This window comes from Arvicanthis niloticus, chromosome 7 (genome assembly GCF_011762505.2).
Source record: "Arvicanthis niloticus isolate mArvNil1 chromosome 7, mArvNil1.pat.X, whole genome shotgun sequence".
Classification (NCBI taxonomy): Eukaryota; Metazoa; Chordata; class Mammalia; order Rodentia; family Muridae; genus Arvicanthis; species Arvicanthis niloticus.
Window position 1 is genome coordinate 81,643,645 of NC_047664.1, and position 17,005 is coordinate 81,660,649.

Consider the following 17,005-nt stretch of genomic DNA (forward strand, 5'->3'; position numbering starts at 1 on the left):
AAATGTTAGCTTGGAAACACCAAAATATTTTTCCAAAGTAAATGACTCTACAAAATTCTTCCCCTTAGGCCAAGCTTGCTCTAGCAAACATTTCTTTAGCTCAGAGGATGTTTTCGCCACTCTCAGGAAATACCATGAAGATTGCCTCCTATTTAAGGACAAAACAATAAGACAGCACAAGGCATACCAGAAAATAGACTCAGTTGTTACTGTCTTTCTTAGTTAACACTTGGGAAAGGCGATATGCCATTTACTTGAGAAAAATATAGGCATTTAGTCCAGATTTTCTGAATATATTAACATACAATATAGTATAGAAACATTATACGTTGTAGGAGTGTTATATGAAATAAATTAGCATACTATGTAATATAGAAGAACTAGGGAATATATGTCAACATTTTGTGTAACATAATTGGTTCTGTGAATGCTTGCCCCTTCATATTTAGGGCAAAGCAGAATCACTGTTCACCACTCTTGCAGATAATGAATTCAAGTAGACATTTCAATTTGTTTGGCTCACTCTATGTGCAAGGAAAGGAGATTCAGCTTCCAAATGATTCCATATGTAGAAGGTAATAAAGTGATGCAAATTCAATTCCATTTATCTTTAATTGAAAACATTCTTAATTCTAGCCAGCCACTGTTATAGATTTCAGAGATTGAAAGATTATGGCTTCTACACCATTACACTTCATACATTGTTAAAGGATGGCAATTGTTTTCTAAATAATGTGTGTGGGTTTGTTCAATTTAAAGCTCAATTCCAGGGCTATAAGCAGATGAATCTTACAGAAACAACACAGAACGGAGGTTGCCTATGTCTGAGGTGTGGTCGAAAAAGACAGATTCTGATCAAAGGATGTACAATTTTAGAAATATAGGATGCAGGTATGCTGGTGATAAAGTTTGCAGAATGGTGGTCTTTGTTAAAATGTTCTGAAGTCTACAGTGAGAGTAGATCACCCTTTCTTCAAACAAATAAGAATGTCATTCCATTAGACAATCATATATCAGTAACCTTGTTATGTGAGAGAATCTTTTTATAACTTGTGCATACATTAAAAGGTCACAGTATATATCTTAACTGCATGCAGTTTCATTAGTTGGTAAGCTGGCACAATGAGATCAACTAAAAGTAACGCAATATAGGATATATGTGAACATTTCTAAGTTTAGATTAATAGAAGAAAGGCGTTTAACCAAAAGTCTTAGATTTATCCTAGAATATGTAAAGGAGAGTAGTTTTCATGTAACAACGGACTTGTCATGTAGTTGGAAAGATTTTTTTCTTTTTTCTTTGTTTTTTTATTGTTCAGCATTACATAATTTTGTTTTTAATGTATTTGCTTTTATACATACATTTGTGCTTCATTATTTTTCCTTAATAGGTAATTATATCTCGTTCTTATCTCCAATGTCTCCCATGCACCCTCTCTGCTTCCTCTCAGATTCATGATGTCTTCTGTTTAGTTGTGATTGTCACATACATACACACACAAAAAACATGTATACAAATGCAACCCACTGAGTCTGTTTAGTATTGCCTGTGTATGTACAATTTCAGAGTTGGCATCCACCTTGGTACTGGATAATCAGTCAGTCTCCTCAAGCCTGTAGAAGAATACTTCTGTTCTCTGCTTTTCCTAGTTGCCTACAGTCTCTGCCTAGTGGTGAGACCCCTGTGATTTACCCTGTGACTGAGGTTTTATGGGAGATACTCCATACCTTTATGTAACTATATTTTCTGCTGTTTGTACCCTCAAACCAGAGAATTTATATGTTGCTTGGTGTCACACTGCTTGTGTTGATAGTTTCTTTTACACATGCCCATTTTACCTGAATTCAATCCTGTCTCAAAACTACTGACTCATGATAATGATTATAACACTAACAGAAACAACAACCATAACTATACCTACTATGTTTTTGTAATAGGCTCACCAACTCTGTGGTATTATAAAATAACAAATCTTATTGATATATTTGTTAAAACACCAGTTTCATGACTTTTGTGCTTGGTGGTTTACTGCTACTAATTTCTATTCATTCTCCTGGCCCTCTGTACTTCTGTCCTGTCTCTCCCATACCTGGTCGTGTCCCCCATTTTTCTTTACCTCTCATCTCACACACAGATTTCTCCCTCCCTCTGTCTCTTGTGATTATTTTGTTGCCCCTTCTTAGTGAGTTTGAAGTATCTACACTTTGGCCTTCCTTCTTGTTAAGCTTCATATGGTCTGTGAGTTATATCTTGGGTATTCTGAGGTTTTAGGCTCTCATTGATCCAGTAGGCTTCATCCCAGAAATGCAAGGATGGTTTAATATATGGAAACCCATCAACATAATCCACTATATAAACAAATTCAAAAAAAATCACATGATCATCCCATTAGATGCTGAAAAGCCTTTAAAACTATACAGCAGCCCTTGATGTTAAAAGTCTTGGAAAGATCAGGAATTCAAGGCATGTACTTAAACATAATAAAAGCAATATACAACAAACCAACAGCCAACATCAAATTAGAGAAACTTAAAGCAATCCCACAAAAATCAGGGACAAGACAAGGCTGCCTACTTATTCTCTATTTATTCTCCCCCTATTTATTCAATATAGTACTCAAAGTTCCAGGTAAAGCAATAAGACAACAAATGAATGTTTTGGTGGATTTTTTAAATGACTTTTTTCTTTTAGAATTCTACCTGACATTTATTGGTGTCTTCTTACAATGACATTAATGTTACAGTAGAGGTGATATTCACATAAACTATCAAAATCAAGATTGTAAATAGTATTGATATAAATAATCCCTCAAATATTTTATGATTAGGGTGTTTTTATTTTATTAGTAGATTAAGGTGTATTTGAACATATTATTGCAGTCTTTTTTATTCTTTGTTGTGAATATAAAACTATCTGTCAATATAAGGTTTAAAGACTATTAGAAATCATTTTTAATTTATATTAAAAACAAACAGTGCAACATCTAAATTTCTAACATAAGAACATTGGATTTTATTTCTCCCTTCATATATAGTATATTGGAATGACTTTACTTCTGATTTTGAAATTACTATAAAACTATGAATTGTTCAAAAGCTCTTGACTTAGTAGCTGAGGTATAAGCAGAAACCTAAGAGGAAAGATTTCTTTCCATTTTGATTTTCAAATCTAGCATGTCTTCAAAATATTTAAACACCTAGTACTATGATTAAGGTATGTCTTATACAAAGATTATAATATACCTTAGATAAAGAGAACACTGCGTAGATTTCAACATGCATGTCTTCTTTTGATATTCAGAGTACTTTGAACTAAAATAGTAAATTTTTCTAAGAGTAGAAATTATAAGGTAGTCCTGATTTACATAAGACAGGGTGCATATATTATCATGTGGGATTTTTAGATGTTGTACCACTTCACATGAACTGTCTCATTACATACAAGTTCAACTTAGATGTACATGAAGATACAAAATAAATAATATTGTAAGTGAAGACTGTTTAAGTTTTCTTTAGTGCAGATAATTAATCTACATAATTTGTGTAATATGTGAAGATTGTTTTGGTTTATTACAAATCTCCTGTAATAATGTGATATGTCTTCTGTGATTAGATTTTCTTTGTAATAGGAAAGCAGTGCTGTTGTTCATGTGTATACTCCAGGACATTGCATTGTCCTATATGTTAAATGACACTCACGTTTACCTTAATATTAAGATGCAGCAGCCTGGCCAAGAGAACAGATGTCACATCTACAGTGGAGAACATTAGAACTTGTTAAGTATTTGGGTTAAATGCTGGGCTAATCATGGTCTTTTTCACTTAAATTCATCTTTGACTCAAAATATATTTTTCAGCTTGAGACATTTAATTATTACTTAATTTTAATTTTGGGCTAAACAAAATCCTTATTCAATATGAGAAATATTTGTCTCAAGTAAATATATATATATATGTATATATATATATACATATATATATATGTATATATATATATACATATATATATATATATATTTACTCTAAATCAAACCCAATCTTGTGTTTGCTACTTCATATATGTTTCAAGGTCCTAGTAGTCTTCCAAGGAATGGTTTGCATCAGGGAGTGGAGTTTTTAAGAAAGCGATAGGAAAACCCAGCCCTAACATAGAACATAAAACAGTCAGTGTGGCCATCCCATACACAACATGCCAGTATTATGTGTTTGAGAAACCATTAAACATAGTTTACTCTGTACTATGTACTGAGGTCACTATGAGCTAGATTCTTTTTCAGAGGTGATTGACTTTAATTATATGTGTTTTTTTTCCCTCAAGGATACATTAGCCCAAATTAGTTTAATCTAATACAATGCAAGTGCTCAAGAGGGTATGTCTGTTATAATAGTAATTGTAAAATATAATAGTAAATAGATAATGTTTCCATTATCTTCTAAAATGTAAAGCTCCTTTTTGAATTCCATAATGCTGACATAAATGGCATGTAATCTGTGAGGTTGGTGTCATTATTAGATAGAATGTCAAAACAAGGACAGTCAGATCTTTAAAGGGGTGTTACTTATGCAGTTAGTATCAACTGTGAAGAATAAACATATTTCTCCATTTATGTGATAAGTTTGAGACAGTTTTACACTTATTTGTGTGCATGTATATGCTCACAAGTGTTTCAGTACACATTTCAAAGTGTAATGGAATTGAGTTTTGCTTTCTACCTGATGAGTGTTGGGGCTTAAAATCAATTCATCAGGCTTGATTGACATCACACAACTTAACCAGCTGAACCATCTCATTATTCCTTAAACACTAAATTTTTACTGAACTTTTAGGCATGGATAAAAAATTTTAAGGATACTTTTTCACTTATTTAATGTAAATTTTATCATATTCATTAAATTTATTTTACAGCTGTCTAAGAAAATATTTAGTTATTTTCTGTTAAGTATCCCTTTTGAAATGGGAGGAGGTCGTTCCTCTTAAATAATCCTGCCAAGTATTCACATTGCCAGTGTCCTAGGGATGACATTGTATTGCTTCAGTAATCCTTAAGTGCTACTTCAAAATTATACCCTATTCAAGCAAATATAACTTACTATAAGGATAATACACTGATAGATGTTTGTGTCGTGCTTTTGAAAGCACACGTCGGAGCCTCCTTTAATAACTCTCAAGTCGTAAGTTAGCAAACCTTCTTCAGTTGCACATAAGTGGAAGACAAAATAAAGTCAGTGTTGGTATTCACGATGATTTAAGCTTGCCTAAATTTACGGTTTCTTTCTTTTGATTTCAGATGCAATAACAGAACCCAGTGTGCAGTGGTGGCAGGTCCTGATGTATTTCCAGACCCATGTCCGGGAACATATAAATACCTTGAAGTGCAGTATGAATGTGTCCCTTACAGTATGTATAATTCCTATACTTTTCTTGTAAAGTATATTACTTATTAATTTGCATGTATTATCTGTGATGACATAAAAATATCATATAAATATAAACAAAGCAATGGATATGACTTTCACAGGCTGAGACCCTTCATTCATTGCATGTCTCTACGCATCTATTTTCAATGATGCATAATTTTGATGATCATGTTCATGAATGCCTATGGTAACAATGTTTTTAATGCAAGAACATTCAATGCCTAAAGGGTAGGTAGTATGTGTACATTGAATCTCTTCAAGATGACTGAGCAAGAAGAAATTGAATGTCAATGTAAATTTTATACACTTATGGCCTTCAAAATTGATTTTTTTCAGTGTGATTAAAGTAATTATTTCTAAGTTCCATGTGCTGTCAACCTTTGAAAATCAGATGTACATCCATTCACAGGGTACAAACCGGAGAGTGAAAGGAGACCATGAATTAAGTAACACCTCAGAGTATGTTTCATGCAGTCCAAGGAGTATGTCTGCAGCCTTTAGATCAGTCATGGTAAAGAGCAGTAATGTATTTTTTTTCTTCAGGAATAATGAAGAATGAAATAATCTAAAATGGAACGTTTTCTGACTTTTTTTATCCCAAGGGAAGATTCATCATCACAAAAGATTTTTTCTATCTTACTAGTTAATTATTCATGGGATTTTGTAGTAAAAATCACACAGGAAATCCTGTAGTCTCCTGTTAGATATTCAACTCATGCCAGGGAGAGAGAACACCTGGGATCATAAACAAATCCCAGGATCCAACTTCCTTTGATGTCTCAGAAGGGGAAAAATATCTGGGGATCAGCAAGTTTACCGTGCCAAGAGACAGCTCTGAGCTTGCTCACCCATGCTTATTTCAAGAAACAGCACATTACTCATGAGCTGGAAGTGTGCACACTTCAAAAATAGAGAGAACTTTGGCCAACAAGAAAGAAAATTATAATTTGAAAATAATAATGAAGCAGGATAAAATTTTATTTTTGAGTCATTATAGCATGACTGGTTAGTGTGAATTCAATGCATTTCACACACTTAATATTCTTTGTTCTGAAAAATACATTTAAGTATATAGGTTTAATTGAACTCTCAGTTGGGCTTCATATATTATTATCTCCACAAGAGCCTTTGTGAAAGATATAAGACTCCTACTGACCATTTTTTGTTGACCAGTGATATTTCAGGGAATGAAATGCATAAACCATCTTTGAATTGAGACAGTTGTACGTTGCTTGCATAATGAGATCTTGGTGAAGTGTGTAGAATGCAGAGTTAGAGAGACATTTTATGAAAAAATACAGAATAGGCAAGATTTCATTTCTAAAATAGTTCTGCAAAACCTACGTTAATATTCTACATTTTGTACTTTGAAACACGAAAGCAAAGATAGAATGTCAGATTGTACTTTTTTTTATACTTTGTTAAGGAAATGAAACCGTTCACAGCTGTCTCGCTGCTCTCCTGCATTTCATCAGCTTTCTTTGAGGATGGGAAACAACCTTAAAAGCCTCTTCCAGATTCGTTCTAGAATGTCCGATGCAGAAATCATGTCCATATAAATAAGACGTTGCTCACACAGTTTTAAAACGCTGTGCATTTAAAACCGTGTCTTTTCTCTTATACATTGTTAAAGATGGAAAACATGATTCTTTAATATCTATATTTAGAGGTTTCTAATAATCACAAAATTTTCTGGCTGCTTTAGAAATACTTATTATTATGTTATTTATCTGGTTGTTTTTCCTAATGAAGCATTACAAAGTTAGACATACCCACTAGCGATTCTATATTATATAAATTTGTAGTGTATATCTGAATTGTGGTTGAATTCTCTTCGATATACTTGTTTTAAAGGGTTATGGAGACTTGGAATGCATTTCACAAACTAAATGTGATTTTAGAAAGAAAATCTCCCAAGAGGCATAAACTGGGTCTAAGATGCTGCTGAGTTGAGGAAGTACTTGCAGAGAATGCAAAAAGCCATGGATTTGATTCCTAGAATACCGTAAAACATGCATGGTGGTCCTTATAAGTAATAAAAACACCAAGGAGATGGAGAGCAGAGTATCAGAAGTTCCAGGTGATTTTTAAGTATATAGCAAGTTCAGGACCAGCCTGAGATACACGAAACCTTCGCTCAAGAGAAGAATTTGGAAACATCAAAACTTGGTGTCAAGTTGTATTCATTTAACAGGACAATGAATCACGAATTCATAATACAATCTGATAACTTTAAAAGTCGCCAAGTTTTCAGTCCATGCAAGTATTAACATGTTCTAGCTTTCTGCCTGTAGACCTTCTATGATCCACTAAGTACTGATTTGGATCAATATTAAACTCTTTCTTAAACATAAAATGCATTTTTTTTCTGGATGCTGGAGTCACTTGCTTAGCATTACTAAGATATATTGATGCCACCACATGCCATTCATCCCAGGGGTTAAAGGTTAACATACATTAGCTTATTCACTCTCACAAGTCTCCCTAGGAATTGTGAACATAACCATTTCATTGCAGAGGAACCTTATAGTCAGCATGTTAGATACATGCCCTATGTGTAGTATAACTAGAGAGTCAGAGCTAACACATTATCTGCCTTTGTTATTGTGATATTTAGCCTTAAAGATTTTGTGTTGATATTTTCACTAGATATTTAATTTTATTTCTTATCTTCCTACTCAGTTATGCCATGTGGTGAATCCCAGCGTTGCAAAAATCCAATGCTGTCTTCATAATCTCTTATCTGTTTATTTAAGAGTGTGCATTCCTATTAGGTATTTATTAAAGAATACTGAAATCACCGCATGCTTATATTTCCAAATACAACATAAAACTGTGAAGCATAAACTAGTTTCTGTCTCAAATACATGTTACCTGTAACTTACAATAAGCTTCTTAGCTAGAGTGAATTAAGAAATTGGTTTTAGTATATATTAAGAGAAAACTTTGAAATCTGCTGAGATTTAGTGTTAGGGTAACATGAGATTCATGGTTTAAACATTACATTTGAAATTTCTATTCAGCGGCTAAAGAAACAATCCACCTAAGACCATAGTCTATTTGCTAAACAAATGGCTATTTTCAGTTCCATTTTAAACTGAAGAGCATAGGTTGTGGGCTGTGAGGATAGCTGCTTCTGTAAAATGCTTGGTTTCTAATCCTAAGGACCTGAGGTCAATCTGCTTTCATTTGCAACCCAGTGCTGGCCAGGCAGATGGAGATAACCAAATCCCCAGGACTTCTGGGTCAGAAAGCCTTGACTTTTAAGTAAGTTTCAAGAGAAAGAACCTGTCAAAATAGGATGGCACCTGACGAACAACTACCAAGGTTATCCTCTGGCATACACATACATACACATAAATTTCTACTCATATCCCATGTACATATACAAATATACATGAGTGCCAATGTAACACTCTCATGCACACACTCAAAAACATACACACACACACTTTTGTAAGATTACTCAGTGACATCCACACAAACACAGATTAAATAACGATACTTTTCTCAGAATACAGCATAATTGTTGTGACAAACAGTAAATTTAGTAGCTATAAAACTTTTCTTTTTAGTTGTTGATAGGAAGAAGAAATATTATTGATGATTTTTTTTCCATCGGGCACATCAACGGTGCATTATTTATCTTTCCATTGTGGTGATGAACACCAAGGCTACAAGCAGCTTATAGAAGCTTATTCATTTCATTTTGCAGCTTACAGGCCATCATGCAGGGAAGTCAGGACAGGAACACAGAACAGAAACCTGGAGACAGGAACTAAGGGAGAAGCCAGAGAGACACTCTACTCATTGGCTTAAGACTGGCTTGGCTTGTTTTCTTATACACCCAGGACCAAATGCCCAGTTTTGTCACTGTTCGTGGTGGTCTAGACCCTCCCATATCAATCATTAATCAAGAAAGTACCCTACAAATTTGCCTACACAAAATCTGATGGAGACACTTTGTCAAATGACGTTTCCATGTCTTGTGTCAAAAAGAGCAAAAACTAACGAGGAAACCCTGTGTGTAATTCACAAGCAAACAGTGACATTTTTAAACATTTATTTGTGTGTGTGTGTGTGTGTGTGTGTGTGTGTGTGTGTATGTATGTATGTATGTGTGTGTGTGTTGTGTTTACCCACATGCACACAGCATTGCATCTGTGGAGATCAAAGGATAATTTGTAAGAGTGTGTCTTTGTCTTCCACCATGTGGATCCTAGGGATTAAACTTAGGACATCAAGCATGGCAGCAGGCAATCAGATGCACTGAGTTATTTTACTGGTCCAAAAAAAAAATACTTATTTTTATTTATGTCTATGTGTATATTTCTTTATGTGCGTGTCACAAGTGTGGGTGTGCCCGTGGAGGCCAGAAGGTGTGAGGTGCCTAGAAACCAAGGTGAAAGGCAGTTATAAGCCAGCTGATTTGAGAACTGGCATCAGATCTTCCAGAAAAACAACAATTAAACCAACTTTTTGTAGCCTGCAAAATTGATTTTTATAGTAAGATAATTTTTATGGTTAGCAGAATCATATAGGAAGTCTTATTAACAATAAAGCACATTAGAGGTGATGTAGAATAAAATTCAGCTTTGTCTATTGCATTACACAAGGGAAATAACGTAACCCGGAAATACTTACAAAACTGATGATCAAGCCCTGACCATGATCCATATTCCACCACTGAATGCCATTCCTAGCTCAAATTATAATATTTGTGACAGAATTCTAGGACCCAATAAATTGCTATAGTTGAATAATAATTTTACCTAAAACATTAGTATAATTAACTGTATATCACTAGCTTATGAAGATGCCATTAGGCGGGAAAAGAAAGAAAAGAAGAGAAGAGAAGAGAAAAGAAAAGGAAAGAAAGGAGGGGTAAAGAGTGACTGCAGGAACTGGGTGCTTTGTTCTCATTGCTGTTCACGTCCACTTCCTTATGGTTAACCTTGACTAAGTCATCTTAACTCATTCTGTCTTTCCTTGTCTGTGTTCACAGGTACTCTGTTTCTAATGAAATTTGGGCCAGGTGAATCAATACATGTTTCTGTTCTTGTCACATATTAGTTCCACAATGGCTTTTATAGAATCTGCATTTTCTTTTAAGGTTTAATTTTCCCCCTTAGCAGGTATTTTCTTCCCATGAAATTACCCAAATACTGAGAGGGTTAAACCTGGCCATGTACCAACATTCATCTTTGATCCCCTCTCTCCCTTCCTGTCCAGCTCCCACCCCTTCTGACCTGAATTAAGGTTGGGTTTGCGGCATCTTTGTGTAGAGTTGCCTTCATTTAGCCCAGCTACAGGGACCACTTGTGTAAGGGAGAAAAACAATAAAACAATGAACCTCCCGCTCCAAGTATTCTGAGGAGAGAATCTTTCCTTTGTATCCTGCTGACAAATCGAGTTTCTTCCAAGGCATACAATTTCATGCACATTACCCACCAAAAGTGCCTGTCTCTCCTCAAGATCCAGCTTTTCTCCCCAGCTCTTTGTTTTTTTCTTTTAGAACTGTAAAGCACACATTACATATTCGTGCAATCTCTCCTGGTGTTTTTGTTAAGGAATTAAAGAAGGATACACATAATTTGGAGAACTCCTACACATCAGTGTTTGATTAAAGCAATCTATAAACTTAAAATTTTCTGCTATTCACATTAGCCATCCTTATAGGGACGTGGATATTCTCTTTATGAAAAGGCATGAATAAGGAGCATCACTGAAAAAATAATATTTAAAATAATTATATATTTTTAGTTTTGTCTAACAGTAAGAAAGAGACATTATACTTTTAGCATTAAAATTCCAACTTTTTATAAAGTAATAGAATAGTTTTAAGTAATTACTTTTGCAAGTAATGTTCAAATTGATGCATATTTTAATGCATATATACCTTAGTTTTTAGTATGTTAATAAGTGGTTGCATATGTCTTAATTTGCAGTACTAGCCAGTACTGTTAATTTTTGAAAGATTAAGAAATATTAAGACCTATTTTAGTTTCTAACACCTCAGTTCCTTTTCAGACATATAGTTGACATTCAATAAATATGCACTGAACAACTTAAAAGAAAATTAGGTCAAATGGCTACTCAAAAAGCATTATTGTTCATCAAGAGAAGAATAAATACAAGAAACCCTTGTCTACCAATTAGATGTTATTAATTTAACTAAAATATTTTTAATAAGAATCATGTAAATACTAATTCCATAAAAATGATTAATAAAACACAAATTACTCTTTCCTTCCATGCTTTTCTCACTAGTACTAGTGATTTGTTATTGCTTGTTTGTTTTCTCTCACAAGGAATTTTTCTTTATCAGTTTCTTATACATAACAATAATTTGTAAAGATTTTGAAGGTGAATCAATGATTATACTTAAACTTTTGTTTTGTTTTGTTTTGTTTTGTTTTTCAAAACAGGGTTGCTCTGTGTAGCCCTGGCTGTCCTGGAACTCACTCTGTAGACCAGGCTGGCCTCGAACTCAGAAACCCGCCTGCCTCTGCCTCCCAAGTGCTGGGACTAAAGGCGTGTGCCACCACTGCCCGGCTATAGTTAAACTTTATATGTCAAAATTATAAAGTATCTATATAGACTGTGAATGTGACTGTGAGTGTATGTTTGTGTGTGTGTGTGTTCTTATGCAATGACTTCCATACAATGACTTTAATGAGTCTATACGTTCTTGTAGATATGTCATTTTAATTCATTCTCTTTAAGATTATATTAATAATGAATGCAGTAAAAGGACACATTAAATTGATAGTTAGTGAAACCAACTTCACTGTATCACATACATTGCATTTACATAAATCACAAAAATAGCAAGTAGGTAGAACCAGTTGGCTGTGAACACCGGAGTTAGGTTAATGAGTAAATAAACATCGTGAGTTTCCATTCAATTGTTTCTTTATTTTTAAGCAGACAAAAACTCCTTACAGTAACTATGTAAGTATTTGAACTAAATCCATACTCTAATTCTGCTGTATGTGCTTTAACTTAATTTAGTTTCTTTAACATTTAAGACTGTTATTTTGAAACATTGCCCAAAGTACAAATGTTGCCAATAATGTGAACATGGCTGCCCTTTCGCTTCCAAGAAGAACCCATAATCTAGCCGTCATTCTGTCATCTTCCACATAATCACATCAATTTAGAGTCAAAGACTGGGAAGGAAACTCAACATGATTTAGTCCCTAGTACCACGCGTTATAAATGGTTTTGCTCTTCACTAAGCTGATTGCTTTCCTACTTCAGCTAGAACACAAAGCAATGCAAACCAGAAAAAAATAAGTGTTATGGAGGGCTGCTTCTAAGCAAGCATCTATGGCAAATGCATATTTATAATTTTAGATTACTCCCACATTTTTCCTGACTGTGCCTTACTAGGCTCTTCTGTGCATGGCTGAAGATAACTTAGTGGTTGTCTGGTGTCAAATGTAGTCAGTTTTGCAATCTGGATTCAGGAGATACTAGCTGACTTCTGGTGAAGCCATTTTACTACTACTAGCTATGAGGCCGATGGGAGGACTAAATAGAAAATGGGGTGAGTGACTTAAAGAAAGTCCAGTCTTTCATTCAGAGGGAAGAAAAGCAGAACAGGGTCTCTGGTACCAGAATCACAACCCACTATGTACTTACAGGTTGGGCTAAATATACAGGCAGAGAGAGGGGGAGAGGGAGGGAGAGAGAGAGACGGTAGGGAAAATGTGAAAGGTTTCTTTTTGGCTCTCAGTTGGCTACTGCTGGAAGTAATCAATGGGTGGTGAGTTTGAATCAGTAGGAGATTGATAAACAGCACTCACAGCAAACATTAATGAGAGACCATAGAGCTGAGACGATGAGAATCAGGAGAATCAAGTTGCTTTACTTGTAGAGACCAAATTACTCCGTTTGCAGGGAGGAGTTGATTAGCTCAGCCAACATAGAGAAGCTATATAAAATATTAGCCCACTCCTATGCAATAAGGATTATAGTGTGTCTGTCAAACCAAGTGGAACACATGTAAAATGCTTTATATAGTGAAGGTCACACTATACAAAGCTTCACATATGTGAACTCTAAGTATATTGTGGTCTGTCAGGTTAGTTTGCTATCTGAAATCAGACTATTTTCAGTCTTAAGTGAATCAGGGCCATCCCACCATATCGATTGACATTCTATAATGCTGCCAAGCTATCTCCATTTGGGTAGCCCCAGGCATAAAGAATTCCTTTACTATGGCATAATATCACAAACTAGTCTTTCATTTCTTTAGCTTGAGATTATCAACGGACTTTGCGTTCAGCCCTGAACCACCCAGAGATTGTCCTAGCGGAATATTCTATGTGGTTTCACTCTGAAACCAGCTTTTTCTTACAGGATCACTATCTTTAACCTCAGAGAAATAGCTAAGATAAGTTAGGCAAGTTTCCTCTCAACTCACCTGGCTTCTGGTTGTCTTATTACCTGAATGGCCTGATGGATACTTCCTGTGGGCGTGACTGCTGGCACTGCTTGTCACTCAGAACAAACCTTAGCTTTGTAGAGTCTTTGGACATAACTTATTGTTTTCCTGACTCCTGTGCTCAGAGCTCTTGGTAGAATCACATTTACGGTCAGCCCCATTTCCCCCATCCTTAGTAATCTCCCTTCTCTTTATAAGTTGTGAATGTTCTCAAATGTGTCAATGTTCTCAATGTGTCCAGCCACCCTCATTCAGTTCTTTCAATAAGTACTAATTGAACACCTCTTTAAATGGGTCTGTATACCTAGCTGTTATGTTCTAACAATGGAATGCAGTAACTGTCCAATGCAAGCCTATCTTTTTAATGATTATTTTAGGGTAAACATTGTTTTAAATCACTAAGTAGCGAAATTCTGGTCTTTTGGTTAGAACCCACTGACTCTGTTGCCAGCTGAGGTCTCTTATTTCTTGCAACAGTGTTTAAGTTTCCCAAATTATCTCTCTGTCAGTCAACCTGTAGGAGAGATTAAAGCTCACTTTCAGAAGTGTAAAAGATGGAAACATATTCTCTCTTATTGAAATTTGGCATTGTACGCGGTACCTCATTTTAATTCAGTTTCCCTCAGAGAAGTTTCAGAATACAAAATGGTCTTAATGTGACTGCGTGGTATTTTGGTCCTCATTTGCCTTCAGTATGGCCTATAATTAAGGCAATTAATGATGACATATGGCCATATCAAAAATTCAACTTTCTCAATATTATGAAAGTGCAATCCTTCTGTGCATATGGTTGGATCCTGAGCATCATGGCCTTTCTCATAAATTTAGTTCAAATTGCCTGACACAAAGACAGCAAATGTGCATTTGTAGGGATGGTGGGTGTGCAGTTTTCTTTGATGTGCCCAACATTGTAAATCACTGCAGTCTAACCATTTGGTTTTTGGAAGCCTTAGGACATGCATCCAAATTTCTGTAGGGAAACTTTGTCAGTTCTAGTATTTAGATCTGCTTGAAAAAAGTTGGGTGCTCAGTTAGCAGAGAGAGTTCAGACATGCCAAAAGTTTTCTTCAAACAAAGCAAAACAAAAGCCGAATAGAATTACAGAGCAAAAGAGGAATAAATCTCTCTCTGCCCTTTGAACTCAGCTGTTTTCCTTTACTCTGGTTTTCCTTGACTCCCTTTCTCTCGTCCTGTACTTATCTCTTACACAGTTCATTTACTGCTGTTTACTCAAGATAACAGGAAATTTCACAAGTGAGATCGTATTCACGGTTGTTGGAGGTAAAATGTGAAATACGTTTGTTTGGACAGGAAGGCTTTCTTGCTTTTCTATCTTGGAAAACTAATAAAACCATAGCTTGTTATTTATATTATAATCTAGGAGGACATTGGTATGGCAGAATCGGATCTCTAGATCTGTTATTAGCTATGTACCTAAGTGAAGCAACTTAACTTTAAGGCAAAGTGTGATTAAAGAAAAAAAAAAAAAAAAAAGAATAGCATGACCTGTATTAGGAAGACAAACCCAGACTGCTTCATTGTGCTGTGTCAGCACTGATATTTACATCAGATGGATTAAAACACGAAGCTTGAAACACATGAATTATGAACAACAGCTCTGCCATAGATGTCATGTGGCACTCTGTTAAGAACAAATGATAAATGAAGAATGAGAAACTTGTTAGTTCGTGTCTTGAGGGCATTTCCTTGGTCATTGATCAGTATTGCCCACATTTTTTACTAGCACTGAATCTAATACACTTTTCATGAGTTCTTGATATATATGACTTCCACTACATGCTGTTCCTTGAGTTATGAGATGATAATTTTTGTAGTGTTTAATATTTATCCTCAGGCTGTAGATTGAACACCAATAAGTGTCAATCACTTAAATGTTCATTTATTATTAATTCTAAAAGGGTTGAACTTCCAAGATTAATTAGCATTATCCTATAAGAAGTATGACAAGACTCATCCTTCCCTCCTTTCTCCTTTTCATTCTTCCTTCCTTCTTTCTCTAACTAGCTTGTAGGAAGCAGGACTTACCCCCATGCTTTTTATGAATATTGTGGATGAAGAACCTCACTGTTTAGTATAAATATTTCAATTGATCTGATGGTTTAGAAAAATAATTTCTCAATGCAAGTGATTGCCTCAGTGTTGTACTGAATATTCAAATGATAATTTATGTAACAGAATTTGAAGTTTCCGGAACAAAATTAACGTTAATGAAAAACTTTTTAAATAATTTTCATTATGATATCCAGCTTATATGTAAGAACTGAAACATGAAAAGACTAATACCAAGCTATTTTTAAATGTGGTGTAATTTCTGATTCAAATTCATAAAATGTTATATGTCATTCTGTTTTTAAGAGTTACCATTTTGGCATTGACTAGTATTCCTCTGTCTTTGCACCATTTAGTAAGACTGTAGGCTTCACAGAAAATCGGTCTAATTTTATATTAGAGATGGTTGCTAGGTAACTATTTGATGCAAATTAGTCATTAAACAGTTAGCAGCTTATTCTCTGATTGGAGTGGATACTGGAGTGACTTCCTAGCTGACAGCTCAGCAAACAAGTGATCAAGGAAGAGTATTCTGAGATGCTTAATAAAAATAGCTGATGCCTCTGCTAGTTGATTCTCTTCCTTTGTCACAATCATAAAGGGCAACAAGATACTAACAGGGATGATTAACAGCGTTTTCCTAATAGAAGATGCTGTTTAAATTTGAAGTGCCTAAACCAAAATTATTGAGTATTTTTCATTATAGAATATTTTCAGGGCAACCTTCACTATTGCTGGATTCTATTTTATAATTAAGCAGACTGAGTGTAGCTGCCTGCAGCCACCAGTAACCGGGTTCTCCTGAGATGAAGCCTAGGAGTGAATGGGAATGGAGGGCGAGAGAAACGTGGGGCCAAGACAAAGTATTCTGATCAAGGCCCGAAGTTTAATAATTTGCTTTCACATATAAAGGGGAAGCCCCATCCCCCAGAGTCTCTTCTCGGTTCAGCCCAGGGGCTGGGCAAGGAGGTAGCAGTCCAGAAGGTGTCAAGGCTAGCTCAGCAGGCAGTCCATTCTTCTTAGCTCAGGTAGCAGGCTCCAAATGCCAAGGCTGGTAATGTAATG

At 35.1% G+C, this 17,005-nt stretch overlaps 1 protein-coding gene across 10 annotated transcripts in view; it reads left to right on the forward strand.

The window, feature by feature from the left end:
* Adgrl3 (adhesion G protein-coupled receptor L3) overlaps window positions 1-17,005 on the forward strand; it is a 721,722-nt gene that overhangs the window by 413,041 nt on the left and 291,676 nt on the right. For all 10 annotated transcript variants that reach the window (XM_076938716.1, XM_076938717.1, XM_076938710.1 and 7 more), the window contains one exon: window positions 5,289-5,398. In XM_076938716.1, the coding sequence (XP_076794831.1) occupies window positions 5,289-5,398 (110 nt within the window). The remainder of the gene's footprint in view (window positions 1-5,288; window positions 5,399-17,005) is intronic.